We start from the raw sequence: 25,674 nt of genomic DNA on the forward strand, positions 1-25,674 counted from the left end.
TGCCTCCCAAGTATGAAAGTACAAAGGCGGCTCTTGTGCTATCATTAGGGAAGGCCCCAGGACGGCACCAGAAGTGAAGGCGGCATTGGTTCATGAATATATCATACTTGTTAGGATCGCCAGTAAAGCGTTCGGGCGGGGCCAGTGGCACTGCCCCTGAGAGCACCACTTATACTGGTGGTGATAGCTGCAGGCATAGGAGTCTGTGCAATTCCCGATAATGGAACCTGCCCTGCGTGAGTCTGAAGCATCTGCCTTGCCAAGTCATTAGTTCATTCTCGGGCTACAATAAGGTCTCTGAATATTGGTCTCTTGTCTGGAGGCATGTACTTCAGCCCGCAGTTTCCCCAGCAATTGGGCCAACTGGTCAGTTTCCGAGGTGTCCATAACGCCCAGGTAGAGATTCAGAGAGGCTTTGAGTCTGTTACGCTCACCTTGTCTCTGCGGGGACGTTGGGGCATGGTTGGGCCCTCCCTGGACTTGGCTCCCCTGGATCAGGCTTCTTCCCCAGCTTCTGTAGCATAGCGTGGGCTGTGCTGGTTGCTGATACTGCCCCTGAGAGAATACGAGAGGCAGTGAGAATGCTGTGGTTGTACTGTGACTTCCCTCAAACCCTTCTTCCCAAAATGAGGTGAGCATGTGCCTACCCATGTAGTCTCACCTGTGTATTTATGAGGATGAGCTCTCCGTCCTGCTTCTCCCTCCAGGGGCGCCTTTAATGGACCCAGTTACTTCACTGGACCGTGTGCCTGGCAGCTCAGACCAGCTGTGGCTGATCCACTTCGAAGGTAAGTGTTTCTTAACAATGATTATTGGTCGTATCCTTTTGCAATGTCTTTTTCCGTGATTATTGTCCGTAACCCCTGTACAGTCTTTCCTTCTCCCCAATAGGTGTGTTGAGGGGCCCCGCGGAGTCGTGGTGTTGAGAGCGAGTCCAAACGGGAGCCGGAGGAGTTTACGAGGTCCTGATAGAAGGTGTGTGGGTTCTAAGGTCAAGTTCAAGGATTGTGTAGTGCGCGACCAAGTGTAAGTCTTTCAGTTGTTTGTAACCTTGTTTGTTCTTTCTCCTGCAGGGATGGCCTGGTGACGTCTGACGGGAGGCAGCTATCCGAAGACCTGCGGGCGGTTGCTGGATGGATGATCCACGAGGATGCTGAGTGAGAAGAGCTCCTGCGTAGCTGGATGCCCGGAACAGGTGAGGATGCGCCTCGACTGCAATGAACTATTGGAATAGGTAAGCTGCGCTGCAGGCAATGGGATTGGGGGAGTCAGGTAAGATGCGCTCCGGCGATGGTTTTGCTGGAATCAGCTAAGAGCACTTCAAGCGGCGGTGAGTGTTACGCTGCAAGAAGCAGACTAACGTGAAGTGCTTGCGTGCGGGTGGGGCAGGCTTAAATAGCCTGGCCCAGCCACGCCCCCTTGGCTACACCTTGTGGCCCCACCTTGCCACTCCCAGAGGATCCTGCACGTGCAGCCCAATGTTTCCTTATGGCCACGCCCGACCTGAACGCACGTGGGGGACCTGTTGGGGAGGATACAAGGCGTGCACCAGAAATAAAGTGTGCAGAGCACACTTTCTCATGAGCCTGGTGCCAAAGGCGCCAGGACTGGGTCCACCTGGACCCTTTAGATGATGGTATTGATATTCCTTGCCCAGTGGCCATGACACAGGTCCTTTATATCATTCTCCATGTTAGGTTCAATGTTAGGTTGTTGGCGTCTTAAACTGTCACACTCATACTCTTGGCTCACCTGTTTGCCTTTTGAAGTCCTCGTTTTGGCGTTCGAAGAACTCTCCTTTTTCTTAATTGTTCGAGTCTTGTAAAAGAAGGGACGTGTCTCCTCCATTGCCAGGGTGCAGGCAGTCCGATGCAGTTCGGAGCCTGAGCCGCGGAAAGATGAGGTGAATACCCTGGAAGAATCAGGAAAGCACACTAATCTAGGAATGATTTAGGAACTTGCACGGAACTGCGAGGTGAAAATGCAAGGATCGGATCAGCACATAATACCAGGAAGGAAAGGACGGCTAACCGCTGGAAAGCCGAAGGGATAGGAAGGTGGAGAGAACGGGGTTCAGAGCTGTAACTTGCCAGTAAAGTCAGGCACGGAACAGCTAGCGTTGAGATGCGCCGAGCCACAGGGGCGTGTCTGTTTTCAAGGAAGCAGCGGGCATGGCTGGGAGACTAGAGCAGGAGTTTCCCGGCAGCGTCGGCCATGTTGGAAGTACACTGGATACAATACTAAGGTGCTTGAGGGACCATGTTGTCGAGAAGGGGCGGAATCGGGGATTCATGACAGTCGAAGACTTTCGGATGTGCGTGGCTTTCTTTACAGACCACCACAGGACCACTGCGACTCAAAGTTTACAGTTCAACTTTCACTCTCCCCTTTTCTAGAAGTTACATTTGTTTATTTAACTTTTGCTGTTGATTCGCTTTATCTCTTCAAACAACGTACCTTTCACTGAGACTTTCAAGTGGGCTACAAACTTTCGCCAAACCACTCCGTTACTTATTATTGCTGATTTCGCAGCTGTCTTTCACTTCAATGTTCATTCACAGGTCTGCCTTTTCTCGCATCTCATCCATATGCGTTTAGCCTTTACTTGCGCTATAATGTTGCTACATCAAACTTTAACACATACCGGTCTCTCTGGTCGCTTGCCAACTCACCGGCTGTGTGCGTCTCTTTCTTGGTTTTGCGATTTCCAACTCACAATTCAAGGTTAGTGTCACATACTTGGCCTTGCCTCCCCAACTCTGCTGTTCATTCGGGAGGGTCGCTTGCATCCTTGAAACACAATGCAGTCTTCACTTGTTGGATCTGGCCTTCTTTGTTTGTTTTCCATGGCCTGTTGGAACCAACGACCTCCGGTAGGGAACTCTTGGGGTTTTCGACCCTCTGCTCTCGCCCCTTGGTCCGTCGCTCTGCTCCAGTAGGTTTTCCTTCGTCCCAGTAGTTCTGTTTGTACTCTTATTCCGCCTTGCTCTGAGTGCGTCTTTGGGTTCTGCCTTTTATTCATGTGAGGAGAGTTAATTGGTGTCAGGTGTATGCACTTAGAGACAAGTGCCTGACTTTGCTGGACTCGATTAGCGGGACATGTCCAGTACGATGTGGGAAAGTTTAAGTTGTTACTCTCAGTCACCCTCTCCCTCAGCCCAGTGTTTTTGTAAAAAGGAGGAGGGGAGTAGGGACCTCAGTGTTTACTAAAAAATAGGATGAGTTGGATAAACAAAATAAGGGGGAATACTGCGCCTCACCATCAGCTGTCTCACTCCCATTTTCCGAAGACCCCTCACCCAAGTGATCTTGCCACAGTGGTCCACCCCCATGGTCTGGTTCCGAAGGCGATGGCCATGCCCTGGCCACCTGAGAGAGGGATACCTGGGGGCTACAGGGTGAGATACCCTCTGGATTTTCACACTATCAACAGGGAGGTACTCCTGAAATCCCAGACCAAATCTCAGAAAGAAGACCGATTGGTCTGTGCCACAACATACACAGACTTAAGTCTGACGATTTGCAATATCATGACCAAACAGTGGAAAATCTTCCACAAAACAGGGAAAGATGCAAAAACCATAAAAAGACTGAGCAAGTTGGCCTTGCAATTTTGAATCTCAAGCTTTATGGAATTAATTATTTTAACGTAGATCCCAGAAAAATGACTACAACAACCAGTTGAAAATACAATAACTTGAAAGTTTAAAACTCGCTAGGTGCCAGGAGCGCATCTTTGAAAGTGGCTCACTCCCCGGATCGACTTACTCGCTGAACTCTGATAAAGGATACTGAATCGACTCACACAAAGGGTAAGAGATTTTGGCAGCTATGAAACAATAATCTAAAACACATGAAATGTTGATACTGCTTTACAGAGAACGCTCACTTGATCCTATTGTTTGCTAGCAAATATAGAGATGCCCAAAACTAAAAACACAATAAAATGTGTATTTCAGGGAGGACATTTACTGCACCCTGGAAGCGCCTAATAAAAACACTGAAGTGTTTAATCAAAACGCTGATGAAGAAGTAGCGAATCTACACAGAGCCTAAGGTAAATTAACATTTATTTTTTTTACAATAGGGGAAGCTTGAGACAAATATTAATAATTTCACTCCAGTGAGCTGAAATTGTTATGTATTTCTTGCAGACATTATTGTGTAAACAAAGAAGGAAACACATGAAAGGACAACAAGAGTGCATGTGGAGATACATAATAAAAGAACTATGAAGCGTCAATGTTATCAATGCTCCTGATGAAAGTCTTGCATGGAATTGCACTTAAGACAGAAACATGACATGTGTAAAAGATATGAATCCAATTTGATTTCAGTACTCAGATAATAGTTAATATTGGCCCATGGTATTGACATATATTTTTATAATTGAGTCACTAGGTTGAGAAGTCACACACTATGGTGTTATGCATAGATAATATTAATTTTTATATGTTTGTAATACTAATATGAAGTGATTTTGTATACAATTAAATAAATGGTTTTAACCATGTATACAAGTGAATGTATTGTTTCCCTCTAAAACTGTAAGAAATCCATGTAAGCCTTTACTAACAGATGATGATATTACATGTCTTTTAATACACATATGAAGGGTTACTGGATGGTGTGAGCAGTGGGCCATAAGTACAAATATATGTGACATTGGTAAATCCCTCCAGGGCTGATGAATGAGCAGCAGCAACCCAGGGCAGGGAGTTGAATGCCTGCTCTCATTACGGATGTGCATTGACAGGTATGTGCTTTTCCCTACCAGTACTCCTACAGCAGCCCCCGCTGGGGGGTTTTGAACACTCTTCTGAAGGTGGAGCAAAGGCTCTGGAGGTAGGGGTGATAAATATCACGTCACCTCCTATCCCAAATCACAGAAAGTTCCAGACAAGGCTCCCACTTATCTCCTTCAATCCACAGGTCCCCATAAAGACGTGACAGGAGCACGGCTCCCGATTCAGAATTTCAGGGATTTATCAATTCAAATGCGATGACCGCTGCTAGGGTGGGGGCAGTAGTGCACTCAATCTTTGCCTGTCCTCTCATCATCACATAACCTCATGCCCTATTGTCACACCTGTCAGAGCATTCCCCAAGGCAACACATGTTTCTGGAGAACGCTTTTCATTCAGAACAGCTAGACCCTTCTATATGCAGTGGCGTTTTTGTTTAATACGCTTCCAGGGAAGAGGCGTTTTCTATCAGTACGCCGGTAGCATCACGTATAGTATCATGTGACTAGCCACGTATCCCTGTTCCTATTTTAACAGTACGTTGACTGACATTGCTGCTTCTGATTAATTGTTCTACTGTAATCGAAGCTCCGGTTCCTACGAACCTTTTCTGTGTTTGTCGGCAGCTATTAGCTGTTCCAACCTTTCCGCTCACGAGCAGACCTTTTTTGCATTCCTGTCTTCCTCGCCGACCGTATACTGAGCGAGGAGGATTATGGCAAACCTCCTGTTGCCTCGCTACTATTCGGGCGCAAGGTGCTCTTTCCTGAACTACTTGCTGTTCCTTGCCATTCTTTTGCTCTGCAAGCCCCAGTCTGTGTGCCTCCACGGTGCATCCTTGGTGCCCAGGCTCCTCCTCATGACATGAACTTGCTCTGTTCTGCACCGCCTGCTGCTCCTTGCAGCAACCCAGGAGGAGGTGTTCATACCGCCTTATTCCTTGGAAGGTGTGCAGCTGTGGCGCCCAGGCTCCTCCTTGTGACACAAGCTCAGTTGACATTCCCTATATTACAGACAGCTTTAACATACATATTCCATTTTCATGTTAACCATACAGCAGGAATATCTTCAAAGCTCCAGTCATCCTTGGAAACACTTGATTCCTTTCTACCAAGGGCGTTGGATGTGCTTTAGTTGTCCAGGTCAAGATCATTTGTTCCAGGCATAATTTTATTTCTTTTCTGTGTGTACATGTGCACTGAACTTTGTGGACGCTTTCCAGGTGTGCACCAACCCGGCACTAGTGCGACCCTCGTGCCGTTTGGGATTCGTTTCTTTACTAACCTCCCCTTCCCATTCATTGTTTTCTTTTTGGATTTACCTGGTGATTCCTGTGCCTGACTCTTCTAGGTTCTACTCACGCCAACAGGTCAGTGTGATACCGGATACTTTGTTTGGGAATTTTACACATTTAGGTCTACACTGATGTTCTCTTTGATTTCTTATTCCGTGCCCTTTCCATTGATTCCTCACTCTAACTGTATCAATGTATCAGTGAGAGAGTGCCATCAATTGGAAGGTCTCCTTTCAACTAGAACCATCTTATCTGAGTTGAGCTCATTCCGAACAGGAGCCTGACTTCGAGACCTGTATCCTTTACTGTGGTCGTCTGACCTGTATCCTTTTATGGATCTTATTAGAGTTATCGTGCCCCAATCATGACACCTATTCTCATGAATTTGCCTTCAAAGGCATATCCCTACTTTCTCTCCTCACAGCTAGCAATCCATTTCCACCATGTTCAGGCCCTGCAGCTGGATACAATTAGCATTTATCTGTGCACCGCAGGTGCAGCTGACATCAGCTTCTCACCTGGGGGATGGAACAGGTATTTGTCTTAGGACTGAGTTTAACAGAGCAGCAGCTCCATATCAAGACCAAGTTCTATTGTGTTCATTGTGTACTGGGCCTTAAAATTCCATATGGTGGCACTCCTGCGATGTTAACACACTCACCTCACTCCTACCTCAGTATCTTTCTGACTCCATCTTCCACCTGCGTCAGCTCTTTCCTCACACCTCACTAATGAACATAACTTTGTATACAACTTCTAAACATGGTGCCTATACACTGCCCTATCTGTAACCTCTGTAACTGCAACATTCATATTGCTCCTTTTGTGTTGCTATTTATGGGTATCTAATATGTGTCAAAACTATCTACAAGTGATATGTTTCGGCTTCTGCCACGTAAAACTCACACGGCTCACACAAAGGTAGGTGCTAATAGGTTCTTCTCAGCCTGAACCTCTTTGCCTGGCTAGGATGCTGTAAGTGCACCCCAACAATAGCTAGTTTAACAGTCGGTTGAGATGGGACTTTTTTGGGTTAAACATAGCAGTCGTGGAGCACAAACCTGTTTGCATGCTCATGGAAATTAAGGGATGGCCACGTTGGAGACATGATAGTTCTTTATTTTACTTAAAACAATTCCTGTACGAATCAGCTGCAAAATAGTAAAGAGTTAAAAGATAAAAGTGAGTAACACAACCACAGCAATTCAAAGTTACGGAGCAATGTCTATCTGTTCAATCAGGCATATTGTCAAGGTGTCATAAATCAGATTAAATTATGGAAGTCTCCTATAACTTATTGCACCTATACGCACCCGGGTAGGGCACTACGATCATGGTAAAGGTTTTACCTAGACCTATATGCACTGTCAAATTAGATGGAGATTGTGATCATGTCCGGAGGGCTATGCATAACATCTCAAAAAAAGAGTTGAGGATAGTTTTAACAGTGGAGGAGAGATGTGAATGGCTACCATGTCAGAAAGGAGGCTGTACTCATGCTCATATTGACAGAGAGGCATGTACCCTCACACACTGGGGGCAGGACCATGGGGCAAGATTCAATATTGAAACGCATTGTAATAACACACATAGGCCCTCATCACAAGTTTGCTGGTGCAGGTAACATGGTGGTAAAAGTGGTGGTAATACCGTGACCAGCACTTTTCCTGGACTGCCAAACTACACGTTTTCTGGTGGGGGTTCTGTGATTTACCTCCAGCAAAGAGCTGGAGGTAAATCAGGCCCCCACTTGCAATAAGCAGCTGGTATTTCCAGCACCAGCATCACTGGTGCCGGAAACACCAGGAAACCCCATTCATGGAGTCCTATTACATGGAATCACAATTTACTGCCCTTTGCACCACCTGTAATATCCCGGGAACTCCGGGATATCATGCAGCGGAGACGGTAGGTCAGTTTGCCGGTATCCCGTCGGAATTACATAGTCTCATTTTACAAAAAGTGTTAATTGCATGCAGGGGACAGCCCACGTCAGCACTTACATGATGTGTCGGCAATGTTTTCATCAACAAAACTTAATGCAAAGGGAAAGCCCCTTGCTTTTACATGCTGTTTTGCTAAAAATATTAATACGTTTGCCAATTATGCTTGACAGGTGGCATTTACGATTGTTTCTGATGGAATTCGCCTGGTTTCAGAGGTGCTAAATGCAAATGGATTCCCTAGAAATCCATTTGTTTTATGGTTCCATGAAAATCTCAAGCAGCAATAAAACAAAGTGCCCTTTGAAAATGGGGAATTAAACTTACGGCAACCTTAATTCCACTCTTTGTCGCTTCTCTGTCTTCAAAGGGAAGGAAAATGTCCCAGATCAGTAAAGCAAGAAGTCATCCACTTTATGCCTTGGTTTAACTACTATCTAGATCTTGGAAAAGGAGTCCCACAGACAGTGTCAAACAGTTTGATGGAAAGCATACATGTTTATGTGAGCTAGAACAAGTGCAAAATAGAGAATCCTCGGTGTTGCGTAGCACACATGCATTGTGAGCATGCACGAGCCTCGTTCGGGCTCACGCATGTGTATAGTTAATAAAGGAGGTCCCGGCCAGCAGTTGCAGCCGGGACCCCGTACCAGCAACACGTGTCCCGTGTGTCTCTCTGCCTGCATGCGTGCGAGCGTGTGTGTGCGTGCGGGGAGCCTGGGGGTCACACGCCGCCTCTAACACTGGCGACGAGAAACTGCGATGTGGGGAACGCAACATTGCTCCGGCTGCTGCCGAGTCGGAGAAAGTGGTTTGTTTTCCCATGCGGTCGCGAACCTACGCAGTTGGCCGGCGGCTATCTTGGATATATGCGGATAACAGCGCTTGTGGCCCACACGGGTGCTCGTGCGCCGGCTGTGGTCCGTTTGTCAATTAACAATTTTTGGACACTCCATGGCCCTTTACGGGAAAAGGGCTGTGGTTCATTTTGAGGAAAAGGCTGAGGGCATCACCTACAGCAGCTGCAGACCCACCACATCGCCAACCTGGGACCCCTTTGTGCCTGGACACCCATCCTGGACATTTAAAGGTCAGTGGAGACACTTCAGGGATGACCCAACGGCTACACCCTCACCCCAGTCACCACCATGGGTGAGGAGGAGGATGGAGCCCCCATACCAGTTCCACGCAGGATGCACAGCACCTTGCACCCATGCCTGAATTCGACACCACAGGCCCACCATCCAAACTGGGGTCGAAGTGGCTACTGTGGGTAAAGAAACTGGAAATGTTTTTCAGGGCCTCAGGTGAGACGGATGACGATGCGAAGGTGGCCACGATGGTGTGCTCAGCTGGCACGGAGGTCCACAGGATTTATGACTCGCTGAATATTCAGGTGGTCACCTATGATGCGGTGAAACAGGCCCTCCAGGACCACTTCCTCCCCATGGCGAATGTCGATTTCGACAGGTTTGTGATGTGTTCAGAGAAGCAGCAAGGGGAGGAGTCCTTGGACCAGTCTGTGCATGGTTGAGACACCTTGCAAGCACCTGCAGGTGGGTGAATGAGGAGGAGATGGTGTGGAACCAGTTGATTCAGGGGTGCAGCTCCGGGAAGTTGAGGAGGCAGGTGCTGAGGGAGCCAGGCCTGACGCTGCCGCAAATCCTGGACACTGGGCGAGCGTATGAACTGGCGGAGTCCAGAGGCGTGAAGATGGACGCAGCGATGCATCCAGGGAAGTGTGGGGATGCCTTCGCAATCGGGCGCTCTGCCCCAGGTAGGGCACGCTGGGGCCCCAAGAGAGCAGTCAGTCCCTCTACGCCTGGAAATCTGCAGTCCTGTCCGTACTGTGGATACGACCTGCCACATGCTGGGGAGTGCCCTGCAAACACTAGAGTCTGCGGAAGATGTGGCACGCCAGGACACTACGCGAGAGTGTGCAGGGCCTCAACCCCAGTGGCTGCATCTAGGGGGCCGGCAAGATCAAGCGGGGGTAACCCCAGGCACGTGAGGGGTGTGTCGTCAATTGAGCAAGGGGTGCAAGATCTGGACATTGCTGAGGAAGAGGAAGATGACGAGGAGATCTTTTTCATCTCGAGCATCGCCAAAGGAACGAGGCAGAGAAGGCAACCGACGTGCACAGTGAACATTGATGATGTGCCCACCCCTGTCTTGATCGACACAGTAGCATCAGTCTGCGTTCTAGCCACTGAACACCGAGGCTCTCCCAGGTCCTTCCAAGCTGGAAGATTCAAAAGCTCGGATATACTCCTTTGGGGGGGGGACACGCCTCTGCCGATCCAGGGAGTCTTCGTGGCCTCGGTGTCACATGGGCTAAACAAGATTAAGGTGAGGTTTTTTGTGACCAATGTAAATCCGCACTCCCTACTGAGCTGCGCTGCCTCCGAAGCCCTCAACATATTTCACTCTGGCGGTGTACCATACAGACATTGATCGCCTGCTGCAGCGGTTCAAAAGCGTCTTTCAAAGCGGGGAAAGTTAAAAGGTGACCCCATTAGACTCCAAATTGTTGGGTCTGTGAGGCCGACGGCCCTCAAGCACCGAAGAATTCCATTCCATCTGAGGGCGCTGGTGGAGAAAGAACTCCAATCACTCATTGACTTGGATATCATCCAGAGGGTGGAGGGCCCAGCCCCGTGGGTCTCCCCCATAGTGGTGGCACCGAAACCCAAGCAACCAGGGGCTGTCCGCATCTGTGTGGACATGAGACTACCAAATGCTGACATAAAGAGGGAACGTCACCTTACACCCACGCTGGATGATCTAGTGGGTGAGCTGCAGGGGGCGAAAGTCTTTTCCAAGCTTGATCTGAGGTCGGGGTACCACCAGCTGGAACTCCACCCGGAGTCACGGTACATTACTATATTTACGACCCACGAAGGGCTATATCAGTTTAAAAGACTCAGTTTTGGTGTCTCGTCAGCAGCGGAAGTCTTCCAGAACGTCATCCAGGGAGCCCTGGCGGGACTAAAAGGTGTCATCAACATGTCAGACGACATTCTGGTCTTTGCTCAGTTGGAGTTTCAACACCTGAAGAGACTGGAACGAGCGTTGGAAAGACTCAAGTGTCTGGGGCTGACACTACACTGAAAGAAATGTGAATTCCTCAAGGACCGGATAGAGTTTTTCAGGTTTGTATTCCATGCAGGTGGCATCTCCGACCCAGAGAAGGTGAGAGACATACGTGAAGCGGCCCCACCCGTGTCAACGGCTGAGATAAGAAGCTTCCTCGGCATGGTGAACTATTGCGGGTGATTCATTCGCGATCTGGCATCACTGTCGGAGCCCTTGCGGGCCCTGATGAGGAACGACGTTGCATGGGCATGGACTTCTAAAGAGCAAAGAGCGTTTGCCGAGATCAAGAACGCTCTGTCGGGCCAGGAAACTATATCATACTTTAGCCTGGACAGGGAGTCAGCTATAAATTGTCCGGTGGAGCTGGATGCAGTGCTTATGCAAGCAGACTGGCAGGGACTCTTTCGCCCAATAGCGTATGCCAGCAAGGCGCTCACAGAAACGGAGAAAAGGTACTCGCAGATTGAGCGGGAGGCCCTGGCCATTCTGTGGGGCTGCAAGCACTTTAGAATCTACATTCTGGGAAAGCGTGTTGTGGTGATAATCGACCACAAGCCGCTCATTCCGATTATGGCAGGTGCCTCCTCCAAGCCACCTCCACGCATCGAGCGGTGGATGCTGTCGCTGATAGAGTATGGTGTCAAGCTGCAATATCGCCCGGGCACCCACAACCCAGCAGACTACCCGTCCAGGCATCCAGGGGCCGGGCACCCCAGAGACACGGCTGAGGTGGTGGATTTCATTGAGATGGTGCACAATGTTGTGGAGGCAGCCCTGCCAGTGGCGTTGGCACGCCAGGAGATTGCGGATACTTTGAAAGAAGATGAGATGTTCCTGATCATCAAGGAGTCAATGGACAGCGGGGAATGGAGAGAAGTGCTCACCAACAATGCCCGACGGGCGACCGGGGCTCGAAAGGACCTCCAAGTGCTGTGGAAAGTGTGCAATGAGCTCTCGGTTACGGACGATGACCTTCTGTTGAGAGGTTGTCAGATTGTCATCCCGCGAACCTTGGTGACCAAGGTGCTACAGCTGGCCCACCAGGGACATCAAGGAACCGCAAAGACTAAGGCGCGCCTAAGACTGAAGGTGTGGTTCCCGGACCTGGAGCAAAGGGTGGACAAGTTTGTGCACTCATGCGTTCCGTGCCAAGCGGCCAGTCCGACGGAAAGGGGACCACCGATCAGAACCATGGAAAGGAGTGAGCAGCCGTGGGGGACGGTGCACGCCGACTTTGGCTCCACGGGCAGAGGCCTGTACATTCTTGCAGTGGTGGACCAATGGTCAAGGTATCCGGAGGTGGAGTCAACGGCCAGCGACCACACCAGCCTGGCACTGGAGAAGATGTTTGCTACCCACGGGTTCCTCACTGAGCTTTGTTCGGACGATGGCCCGCTGTTCCAGGGGCAGCAGTTCGCCAGGTACTGTGAAGAGAGAGGGATCAAACACCGGAAGGTCACGCTGCTCTGGCCCAGGGCAAATGGAGAGGCTGAGCACTTCATGCGAACACTTCACAAGATCTTCCGAATCTCGTTGGATGGAGGAGGGGAACCGCGCCAGAACCTCTTAGAATTCCTTCGAGAGTATCAGACAACCCCCCCATCAGTCCACCGGGGTCGCACCGGCCGCTGCGCTATTCAACCGGTGCCCCAGAGGACTGCTGCCAGAGGTAGAGGGGTGCCGCCCCGGGTTGATCGACAACAACCGTGTACTCCTGGAGTGAAGGATCAAGAAAGTGCCCGCAGGAACCTGCTGGAGAAGACTATCGAGGTAGGGGACACTGTCCTGGTCTGGAACAGACGGCCGGAGGGGAAACTATCTCTCCCGTATGAGGCCCAGTCGCTAGGAGTGACCCATGTCAAGGGGTCCATGGTCATGGCGGCCAATGAGAGGGGAACAATCACGAGAAACGTATCATATTTCAAGAGGATTGAGGCAGGCCTACAGGCAGCACCCCCACCGGCGACGTAAGATGCGTCCTCCCCAGGACCCAGGCCAGGAGCCCCGCCGGGGGGCGAAGGCCCTCCAGAGGTGCTGGGAACACCGAGACCACCTCGAGAGGAGAGCCGAAGGTCCGAGCCGGGAGGGGCACAAACGCCCGTTGAGGTTCCATGACTTCATCATGGACCCGGTCTTTTAGGAGGTTGAGAACTGTTACTGTGTTCCCAAGTTTTGTGTGTTATTTGTTATTGTTGAGACTTGTTCATTGTTTGGGGAAAAAGGAGGGATGTTGCGTAGCACACATGCATTGTGAGCATGCGCGAGCCTCATTCGGGCTCACACATGCGTATGGTTAATAAAGGAGGTCCCGGTCAGCAGTTGCAGTCGGGACCCTGTACCAGCAACACGCGTCCCGTGTGTCTCTCTGCCTGCATGCGTGCAAGCGTGTTTGTGCCTGCGGGGAGCCGGGGGGTCACACGCCGCCTCTAACACTCGGGTGATTTCCTAAACCCACATTAATTGCATGCATAGGACCACCTCCGTTTGCCCTTTTGTGTAAAATGTCCCCTTTGTGCAATTTTCCTCATTTGCACCACGTGGTTGAGAAGTGAAGAGGAAAACAGACAAAATCACCTTCACTCTTCACATTGCCACTACGTTGGTGGGAATGTGCAAATGCCTGCTTCAGTTAATCATTTTGGGAGGCATTTACAATAGATTAATGTGGAATACGCCTGCTTTTACCAGGTATTTTCAGGCAAATGCCATAGGAATCCATTTTTCTGCCAGCATGAAAATACATGCTGTTGGAAACCCTGACGGATATGTCAGGCAGAGATGGAAAAGCAGGTGGACATGCTGCAAAACTCCACCTGACAAAGGCAGTAACATGCGGCAGATCTGTAAAAGTGTCAGCAAACAATTTGACCATCACTTTTACCAAGCTGTCTCGCGACATACATATTGGTAATGGCAGAGTCCTGAGCAGCACCTTAGAGTACACAGTGCATAATTTAAGAAGTGAAAAATATAAAAAAAAAAGTAAGAAGGCTCATTCAGCACGATGACTTAGAAATGTGAATCGTTGCACTCTTGGATTCTTCACTGAGACCTGCCGACGGTACCTTTCCATGTGCATTAACTCAGTACTTAACCTGATATACCCACACAAAGTCTGACATTTACACAGTTACTAGCTTAGTCATGAAGAAGGATTCATGTGTTACTGCTGCTTGAGCTGGACCTAGTTAGTAATTTCTTGCTTTTGGCTCACAGAACAGGCTATCATATTTACTTTCGGGCTAGTGTCATTTTCCTGACAGTAGGTCCTACCCTACATATACATGTTATGTTACGTTATGTTATGTGATCTTATAACGTGCACAATCGCCCGAAGGCATCTTGGCGCCAGCAGAATAAGACATACTGGCCTAACCATGACCCTAAAATAAAAAGGTCTTTGGTGTCCTTCTAAATTGTAGGTGATTATCCAAGCGTCTGAGACATGTGGGGAGCCCGTTCCACAGTCTACTTGCTGCGTAGGAGAAGGCGCATCCGCCAACATGGGCCAGGCGGATTTTAGGGATGACCACTTAGTTGGCCTCACAGGAACGGAGAACCCTGCCCGGAATGTAAGGTGAACATTTGTCCTGCAATAATCCCAGACCCTGCCTTGAAAGAGCACGATGCACCAGGCACAGAGCCTTGAACGTAACCCTCTGTGTCACAGGGAGCCAATGCACAGTGTGCAGCACTGGACTTATATGTGCTCCATATATAGGTTTTGGGAAGATAGCTCAGGGGCAATGCGCTCGTCTTGGAAGCAAGACGATAGCGGAGCAACACAGGTTCAATTCCCGGGTCTGTGCTTAACGTCTGGGTAAAGTGCGTTATAAATAACCAATTATAATTACAATATTGTGAATATATGGTGACACGTCAGCTTTTTTGGGTCTTAAACTTTGTCCCATATACAGTAATGCATGTGAAGACCCTTTGGGGGTTGGAGTATGCTTCAGCTAGATGGTCTATGACATTTATTATCGTCTACTCCTGAGATAGAAAGGGAGGAATATTGTGCTCATCTGCAGGGAGATGTCCAAGGAATAGCTCTAGGAATCGAGTCTATACCAGAACACATTCTGCTACTCAGCAGAAAGTTAGGTTCAGATGGTTGTTGCGAAAAGAACAAAACACGCTCCATCTTGCATTCAACACATATTGTTTTTAAGTCCCCATATTCTCTTGTTTGTCTAAGCACTGAAATCTGTACTACTTTGTACAAGTCCTAACACGTTAAAACACAAACTGATGTAATGCAGGAAATATTTGTCTACTGAATTGTGTGGCTTTTCAGAACACTGAACAATTACAGATCAGTAGACCTGTCCTATTCTCTAGAAGTTTAATTTCTGAATGTCACATGGCACGTTTTGCTTTGTCTGGTGTTCTTTTTGTGGATCTCAATTGTCTACTCGCAATGGTTTAGAGTTTAGATCTTATAGCGACATTTCTTTAGTTCTCTAACTTGCCCCACAAACCAGGACTCCCCTCCAGAGTGAAAGTAGCACTGAGTTCCCTAATTTGCGTTTCTGCAGCCACACTTTGGTACCAATACTCTGACTTCACTGAATTGTTTGCTGATTAATGCCCACTATGCCTCAGTTCAATGGTCTGAGGTACTATATTATAAGGGGCACAATCTGGGCATTTTCATAGGAGAAACCTGTTTCTCTCATACCTGGATTACAATCCTTTTCACTTACATTCCTGATGGCTATGAATGAATTCATAAACCCCACCAAACTGTTCGTGGCTTATGCATCCAATTAACGGAAAACCTGTAACCGTGTATCGGTGTGCATAGCTATCGATATCACTTTTACGCAACTTTCTCTTGCTGTGAAAATTGACATGCATCGTGGTCATCATTGGGACCGGGCTGGTAGCAATCTCCTATCCTTTAGGGAAGATTAGGCTGGCGTTGCGACCCTGGGGAACAGGAACACAGGATGTGTGTGCACTAGCTTGACTTCAAACCATTGCTCACTTTGAAGGTTGGATGTGTGGGGCTTTCCCAAATCATCATGGTAGTTAAATGGGTTCTTCTTGTCTGTTAGCAAGAGGGCAGCAGATAAGACGCTGTAGTCGGACAGGCCCGTTGTCAGCTCTCTGTTCTTTGACTCTATGATTACTGTCCCACCTGTGATGGCGCCCTCTTCACTCCAGTGACCTTTGAAGTTTGCTTCCATTGATCATTTCCAGATGTTTTATTTTCTGCCTCATACATTTTCCTATACACAGCACACTACCCCACGGTCCATCACGCATATCTCTCGTCATTTTCGGAAGCTGCGTGAATATGTCAGGGACAGATCACCCATATCTACACTCTAATGAGAAAACCTCATTCCCAAATGCAAATACCTCCACAGCAAAATTACACTTGACGCAGTCAATACACTCATTGAAGCAATAGTCTTTTAAAGTCAAACCATTGTACACTGCTACGCTTCTGAATTCAGTCCCCAGTAATGTTGTGCAAAGTTTTAAGAAGAAAAAGTGACGAATGCAAAACATGAAAACCTGGACTGTTCTCAAATCCTATGGTAAAATCTGCATTGCATGTTCCTTATAAAGTTGAGTCCTGTTTCATGTTGACCCTTGCCATATAAGCTTCATTTGACTCAGCTGATCATGGGACATAGTTAAATGCCCTGGCAACTTAAGTAGGGATGGGAGGATCATTAATCATTGCTTTCTTTCTTCCTCTCTGGATGGAGACGCACATTGCTGATGGTTTTCCCCTGGAGTAGATGAGGGCTTAATTCTAGCATTCCTTAAATCAAAACTTGATATGGAGGTAAGCAATTTCTTAAGTGTCCCATGAACTACAAGGCCACTTTCCTCCACCGAAGCTGAATTAAAGTTGAATGCTTCCTTCTGTTTTCTAGGAAATTCATGCTACCTATTGAAGTCTGGTGAAAGCTACTCTGTTCGTTGAGCGCTATGGCACAAGCAAAGACATACGTAAGATTAATTTTGGACACATGTGTATCACTCCAGACCCACCATATAGGTAACCTGACTAGAACAGTCTGTTACAAAGTACATCTCTGCAGGATTAAACCATGAATTGCTGCCAATGGTTTTGGGCTAATTGTCAAGATATAATTTGCTTCCAAGGGATAGACTCAACATAGTAGCAGGTTGTAAAAGTCTCATTTTCATGGGACCAGGGCCCCATTCTGCTGCCTGATTCGATGTGGGAGTTAAGAACCCTGATAACATCACCTCTTTTCATCTCACTACTTTGCCCCTCTGCATGCATCTGCTAAGAAATAGCCCATATAATTTTTAAAGACCCACCCCTTTGTGTTACCTCCAAGCTCACCAAAAAGCAAAGCATTTCAAGAGAGTCCGTGCTTCCAGAACGTATCACGTCTCTGCCAAGATGCCCTGATAACAAAGAGGACAACATTTTCCAACAGAACTTCAACTATTTCCCTCCTAAATTCTGAAACATTGAGCCAGAATAAATTCCACTAGCTCCTTTTGTACCCATCTTCCACAAGGCTATAAAGACTCATCATTTACAGATTCATACTCAACCATAGTAATGGACCATTCTCCTCTGCTCCCATTTTTGCCTCCCACAGTGTCTCCCCAATAACTTGCTCCCCCATGAATCCCTTGCTCTACTGTTTTCTTTTGTAAACTATTTTGTTGCACAGTATTTGACTCTCAAGGTTGCAAAGATTGCTTTATTAAATAAACTGTACTGATAATTATATAGTATTATATTGTAGATGAGGAAAGCTCATGTTAATCTATATATATTGAGCCACCATAATCCTCAATAATGATTTCAACTTTGTGTAGTTCCCTGCAGAATATCCTCCAGAGGACAATAGCACTAGCACCGGTGCTAATCTGAGTAATGAGACCCAATTACAGCATTACAACTGGTCCAGTGGTAATAGTACTGGAATACCACTACTGTTTATTCTACTATACAGAAAATGATCAAACCAGACCCTTGAATGCATTCACTTGCGTTTAGCCTGAGGTTCTCTGCCTTGGCTCCCATTAGCACTTCCCTCTCGGGCCTTCCACAAACACTTGCCCACTCCTCTGCTCCCCCAGTCCCTATCTCCTGCACTTCTCCTTATTGCACTTGAACGTCTGAATGCCACAAGGCCTAGTAAGCCCATGACTGTATTTTACAGTGTTTGCCATTATTATTTTTCCGTTGTTCCCCTCCCATTTAGCCTACTGGCGCTTTCAAACACAATACTGTTGTCTATGCGCCTAACAAATGCTTAATAAAATAAAAAATAAAAGATTACATGGGAATGGTGGTGAGAGGATGGCATTTGGAATGCCCCCTCCATCATCCCTCCCCCGTGTCATCGTTCAAAATGTTTTGAAAGGAAGCACTTCGCTCCTGTATAGCACAAACACTTTAGAAAACATTTGGGAACTTTACGCCCACTCGACTATGGTTCACAATGGTCAGACTAAACGTCTCCTCACTCAACACTGTTCATTCAAAACCTTCCATGTCAATGATTTGGAAGCCAACTTGGCCGACTTCCCCACCGCAGGGAATGCATCAGGCCTCATAGAATTATTCAGCAACTCTGCAATGACACTGGTGGACACTCATGCCCCCCTAAAATCCAGCCGACCAAAGACCAAACTATCTGTCCAATAGTATACTCCTGAGCTAGCCTCCAACAAACGCTCAATACGAGCCATAGGGAAAGAGTGGCGCAAAAATCATAACTCGGGAGACCTCACCAACCTCATATCTCTCTGCGCAAACCACAGGACTATGATTATTGAGGTCAAAGCTGCTTACTACTCCACCACCACTGCAGCAGCCTTCAAGAGGAGCAAAGCCCTCTTTGAAGAAGTAAAGCTCTCCGGCACACACATTGCCCCTCTGGACGGAGTTCTCTCCTCTCTTTCCCCCTGGATATCCTAAAAATGATTGCCTCCCTCAGACCTATTTCTTACTCTGACGATATAATTCCGGCCTTCATCATTAAAGAATTGATGGGCCCATTGCTTAATGCGCTCCTCAGCATCATTAATGCCTCCCTCACGGAAAGATCATTCCCGGACACCCGCAAAACTGGTCTTATACAAAATCTTTTCAAAAAATCAACACAAGATCCAGATGACATAACAAATTACTGGCCCATTATGTGCCTCCCGTTTATTGGCAAAATCCTGGAAAAAGTAGTTGCTAATCAACTACTCTTCATAATCGAACAACTCAACCTCCTAAATAAATATCTGTCAGGGTTCCACCCCAAGTGCAGCATCAAGATAGTCACCATCCAGGTGGTGGATGATGCCCTCCAAATCATAGATACAGGTAACTCATGCCTCCTTGTCTTCCTTGACCTCTTGGCTGCATTCAACACTGTAGACAACCACATCCTTCTCTCCCTCCTTGCTGACAGAATGGGATTCTCTAGCACTGTCCTGAATTGGTGTACCTCCTACCTCTCAGGCAGACACCAGGCTGTTCAAATGAACTTGTTGCATTCTAACTAACTGCAGGTCTCCTGCGGAGTCCCCCAAGGCTCCATCTTCTCACCAATCCTTTTTAAGCTTTACATGGAGCCTTTGGGCACACTCCTCAAATATTCCAATATAGCCATCCACCAATACGCGGACAATACTCAGTTGTACATGAGAGTAATTAGCGCGCAGGACATCATTCATTTCTGCGATTACCTAGCCATCATCCAGTCCTGGCGGTCAACTGCCTACTTCAAACTAAACCCATCCAAGGCTGAATTTGTTCTCATCGGTCTGCTTGCTAAAAAACAACTTGTCCAACAATCAGGGACGGCATTTCACCAAAATGCCACGGGTAGTGGAAGTGACATCACACGACCCTTGACCCCTGATGACATCACAAGAAGTGATGTCATTTAACCCCACCCCAAAGTGATATCGCGGGAAGCGATGGAACACGACCTTTCACCCGTTGACAAAACAGGAAGTGGCATCACATAGCATTGTACACTACGAAAAATATGGCTACGATATCACTATTATGTGATGTACATTTCATACAAGAATGGATCGCCATATGTATCGTTAAGATCAGTGTGTATAGGCCCATATTACCAAATTACTATGAATGCAAGCAGACGTCCATGACCAAATGATAATGATGTGTTATTGTATAGCACTTAAACCTAAGCGCTTTATATAGAAAAAATATACACCCAATATCACCCAACCTGTGTTGGTACTCATTTATCGACCTCAGAAGGATGAAAGGCTGAGTTGAGGCATTTATGAACAGACTAAATCAGTGACTTACCACCTGAAGTGTGCCTGCAATAAACCTTTAATGAGTCTAGCAATTATTGTATAGAATTCCAGAAAGACACATTATTTGGTATTCCTACTCTTTCTTATTTAGGGTCAGTGCTGAAAGTGTTAGACATGTGGCACTCCTGTTCTTATTTTTCTTCTTTTTTTTAGGGGACTGAACAAGAAAGCCAGCCGCTCCAGAAGTAAAGAGCCACATGGTGCTGGCAACACCCAATGGGGTTCGTATAAAAGAAAAAAAAATCTTTTTAAAAAACATTTTTTTAGAGGTTGCAAGGGAGACCTCAGGGGTCGCAGTTGTGACCTCTGGTGACCCCTAATTGACATCCCTGCCAAAAATTACTTGATGATATGCGCCTAGAAGGATCTAATCAACAACTCTCAGACTCAACAAAATCCTAAGGCTTCCCCATTGATAGACTGTCCTTCCAGAAACACATAGCCAAGAAAGCCCAAATAGCCTGGCTCAGAATCTCAACCCTTCGAAAAATCAAACCCTTCATCCCGTCGTAGGACTTCCAGACCGTAGAGCAGGCCCTTGTTGTCTTGCACATCGATGGGGAAAATGCTCTCCTGACAGGACTCCCAGCTGCTCAGTTGCCTCCCCTAAAAGCGGTCCACCTTGCTGTAGCAAGTCCTATTATGGGAGCATGGAAATGTGACCGAATTGCCCCATCCTACGCGAACTACATTGGCTTCCACTCCAAGCATGGATACTGTTGAAGACTGCATGTATTATCTACAAAGCAGTCACGAGTAGCACATCACTGTACCTAAGATGCACATATCTGATGGAACGTGTTTCTCTCACAACAAATCTACCAACCGGCTTGAATCACAACTCGTCCGCAAAGAGAGGACCCGCAAACAATCCTTGTCTTGTAATGCACCCACCCTTTGGAACTCGATCCCGTTGTTGGCTCGGAATGCCCCCACAATTGCCCAATTTCATAAATCACTCAAAACATGGCTCTTTCAACAACACCTGACCAAGGACTAATTCCAATGAATGCACATACTTACGCACAGACCTCAAAGTACTGTGCACTGTTAAAAGATGGCAAGTCAAATACAGGCTACCCACACTTTGCACAGCGCTCCATTGCTCTCGAGCTAGGCCCGCGCTTTAAAAAATAAAAAAATAAAAAATACACGTTTTAGCTTTAGATGGAGATAAGAATAGGCAGCTTTTCAAAGAGAAACGCCACCTTGTAAGAGGTTTTAATCTCCCTGAAATAACACTGACCTCCATACCTATAACGAGGTGTATACTAAATAAAACAGGAGACATTTTGCAATTAGGACCTGTTTTAACTTCAAATTGTGCCTGCACACATACTGTATTTTATTACTTTGCAGTGTATTGTAATTGCCTTGTATGTGTTTCCTTTTATTGTGAACAGTGCATTAGAGTACAGACACGTTGCAAAAAAGGGATCTTCTACTGCATTAGTATCTGCTTTAAGACTATGCCAGACAAAAAGCTAACATGCACCATGACAATGTCACATTAACATTTCGCAACAGAAATCAAGAAAAATGCGGTCTATAATTACTGCAATTGTTTGGGATGCTGTGATATTTAGAAGCTTTTGAACCTACAAGACCTATGAATTTTTGAAAACTATTACATATGTTTTTATCTATTTAGTCATTTTCGCAGATACAATTTCATTTTCATAATGTACTACCTGCCGCAAGAGTAGCTTGAGAGTTCGTGGCAGCGAATTAGAAATTGACAATATGTGAAGAAGAAAAAAACAGGACACCATGCAGTAAATTGGAGACAGTAATCTGATTTGGATCCCATACGACTAACCGTATCAAACTAACCCGGAGTCAGTTCGGTTTGTAGTGTAGTACATTGAGAAGGGAGTTCCATAGCTTAGCTCCAAGCACAGAGAAAGCTCTACCGCCTTTCTTCACCGGCCTAGTTTTGAGAATGCAGAGAAGCTGAGATAGACTGGGTATAGCGTTCATACGTATCCTGAGCCTATGCTGATAAAGGCTTTGTGAACCATACATCCTGTTCAAAATTGTTTTTTCTAAATACTGTAAAGGACAGTGAGAGCTGGTTAAGATAGCAGACTAATAACTTTTTCTTTCCGTTGGTCGGCTCTCCTCCTCCACTCTTCTTTGTTCCTTCCCCAAAGTGTAGATTCCCCATTGCACATATGCCTGTAAAGATTAGGAGAGTCCTTGGTGAGGCCAGTCATAATCCCTGCGATCCACTTTTTAAAATACACTGATAATCTCCAGTTTATCCTTACTGCCTCCCCTTCACAAGAACGCACATTGATGCAGGCAGAAGCCAACAGCTCCGACAAAAGAGGACCGAATAAACACAGCTCGATAAGAGCATCGGGGATCTTTGAGCGCAGCGCGGCAGGACGCAGCGTGAGAATGTTACACTGAAAGGAATCCCACTGCGTGGACATCAGGCATGGAGATAGGAACGAGATCAGGTTCTTCGTGAGACTAAAATAAGGCCACTGGTGGCATCCAGCACCTGAAGAGCACGCCGATGGGTGTCTTTCCACTGGCATCTGACCGAGCAATTCACAGGAGAAAACAGGTGAATGAGTACGGTCCTCTTAACTTCACAGTTCAGAGGAAAATGAAGAAATGTAAAGAAAGAACTCACCGTGTTCGTGCTGGTTCTCTACATCATCCAACACTCTGGCCACTTTACATACAGGCATTTTACCCTGCAGACAATGGGTCAAAATGGTGTCTATTTCCTCTTTGGATTCAGCATTGAAAGCCTGTGTTAAAAAGAAATAATCACATTTTAGTAAATAAGAGTTGCATTTCGTGAGAAAGTGCACAGTGGGGGTGGAGGGAGGTAATCGGAAAGGCATCACGATTTATTATTAAGAAATGCAGATTAAGAACTTCTCTCTATGGCAAAGTAAGAGGCAGCATGCACTGTGCTGCACAGAGCACAATCCTAGCTAGGGAGCCACGGAGCATAATCTAAAAGGTGTCGACTCGTTCCTGTTTAACTAGCTATTCACATGTGCTTGCCCTCACTCCTGCAATGTAAGGCGCTATACAATCAATAAACAAATATAACATGCAAACCAGGCTGCTGCTTGGATCGCTTCCTTTTTAGAACACAGATACAGAGGTGTTTGTTCAGATATTGCAGAAGCTGACTCAATTCCAGTTCTCTTTGGAGTTCCACAGGGGGCTAGCACCTCACCATGTATATACAATCTTTTTATGGCACCGTTTTTTTACATGTTGGAGCAGGAGGGTGTAATTGTTTCTAATTACGCTGATGACACCCAATGTGTGGTGCATCTAACTGGTTCCCATGAACTCGATGAGCAGGAAGTGAATAGAATATTCAGCTTAATTGAAAACGGATGCTGAATAATTATGTGGTCTCTGAATAGGGCGAAGACTGAGCTAATGATTGTGGGTTCCCCACATTCAATGAAGGTCTTAAATCATGCCTACAGCTCCTTCACGCTGGGGGATATCATATGCCCACCCCCAAAAACAAAAATATTGGGCGTTACCCTTGACCAGTCTCTCAACATGAAAGCACATGTGTCCTCGGTCGTGTCTTCATCAGCATATTATGTTAAACTGCTATCACACCTGAGACGTCTTATATCTCAGAAAAGCGCTGAAACTATAGCAAGAGCGATAATAGGGGCCAAACTAGATTATTGTTGTAGCCTTCTATTAGGCATCAGTAAGTTGGCTCTACAGAAACTACAACAGGTTCAGAATTGGGCTGTGAGAGTTGTAGTGGGGCTCTCTAGGCGCGAACACGTTTCGGAAGCCAGGCGAGGAGTTCACTGGCTTCCAGTGGAGGCCAGGATCAAATTTAGAACACTGGTTATAACATTTAAATGTAGAATGCTAATGATGCCTCCATATCTTCAGTGTTACATCATTGACAAAGCAAACACCAGAGCGCTAAGATCGGGTGCTCACAATCTTCTGGAGCAACGTAGACCAAAAACCTCTAAAGCAGAGAATGGGGCTTTTTCTTTCAAAGCTCCCATTCTATGGAACCTACTTCTAGATTATCTGCGCAAACATAAACTCCTGGCCATCTTTAAGAAAGAACTTAAAACCTTACTCTTCTCATAAGCAGGCCCTTCGGGGCAGCACTATATAGCAAATATACGGCCAATAGGTTTGGTTACTATTATCACCTTAGGCAGGACCTGTTTAGCATAGTATAGTTGCCCCTGTCTGTTGTTTGTTTTGTACTTTTTTTTAGCGCCTTCATGCCTACGGGCCCATAGTGTGCTTTATAAATATAATGTAATGTAATAGAGTAAGAGTGTTTTAGGTTCCGGTGCTCTGTGTGTGGGAACAGCTAAGACATGCACATAGGTTAGGCAGTCTTCCATAACTTTCAAAGAATCTTTTTGTTTTATTTATTTGTCTGCATTTATTTATATTTTTCATTTGTAAAGTGCACACAAACCCACAGGAATCTAGGCGCTGTTGCTTAGGTCAAGTTGCATCCCGTTACATGTTCACAGCATTGAGGCGTTACAATCCGAGTATGCCAGGCATCGGGTCCACCCGGGTTCACCTTTAACATACCTATTTTGCTCAGTGACAGTGATTAGGGTAGTTGTTGAGGCAAACAACCAGGTTTTCAGGGCTTTCCGGAAAGCCCAATCGGATTCCTCATCCCTGAGGGCAAGAGGGAGGGAATTCCACTGTTTTGCTGCAATGACTGGGAAGCTGGTCCCTCCTGCTTTATTTCGCTTGAACTTAGGTTGTGTGGGTCTGTGAGTGTAAGGTGTTCGGATGGGTCATGTAGGTCAACAAAACGAATTGCTCTTGACCTAACTGCAAATTCCAACACTTTTTCTGGGTGATCTCGTGCAAAGAAATTTCTGGGAGAGCTTTTTTCACTCACTCAAATCTCACTTGATTGAATTGAGTAGATGGACCAGCATTATTTGTCAAAATCCTGTATATGTTGCCCGAAGGCCTCTCTCTGCATCATCTGCAAAACGTGGTGTTGTGCAGTGACATTACCCCTTCTTTGGGGCGGTCTCTACGCTTACTCTGGAGCCAGCCGTCAACAATCATTAATAAAGAGACTGAATAACGTAGAAGCAAGGGCTACAGACTTGCCTCACACCTCTCCTGATATTCAAATTCCTCAAAGTCAGCACCTGTCCCCTGAATCCTTCTGAAGGGACTTCATTGAACTGATTGAAAAAGGGTCAGAATCGTCTGTACCTAATGCCTCCCGTAGGGAGTCCACGTCCCTGCCTTAAGATCTGCAAATCCCATAAACAATGAGCATCTC

At 46.7% G+C, this 25,674-nt stretch overlaps 1 protein-coding gene across 2 annotated transcripts in view; it reads right to left on the reverse strand.

Moving 5' to 3' along the window:
• Positions 1 to 25,674, reverse strand: part of BANK1 (B cell scaffold protein with ankyrin repeats 1) — a 2,974,928-nt gene that overhangs the window by 1,939,448 nt on the left and 1,009,806 nt on the right. For both annotated transcript variants that reach the window (XM_069630704.1, XM_069630703.1), the window contains exon 7: positions 23,023 to 23,143. In XM_069630704.1, the coding sequence (XP_069486805.1) occupies positions 23,023 to 23,143 (121 nt within the window). The remainder of the gene's footprint in view (positions 1 to 23,022; positions 23,144 to 25,674) is intronic.

The sequence above is a fragment of the Ambystoma mexicanum genome, chromosome 6q (assembly GCF_040938575.1).
Source record: "Ambystoma mexicanum isolate Mex_15411 chromosome 6q, UKY_AmexF1_1, whole genome shotgun sequence".
In the NCBI taxonomy this organism is placed as follows: Eukaryota; Metazoa; Chordata; class Amphibia; order Caudata; family Ambystomatidae; genus Ambystoma; species Ambystoma mexicanum.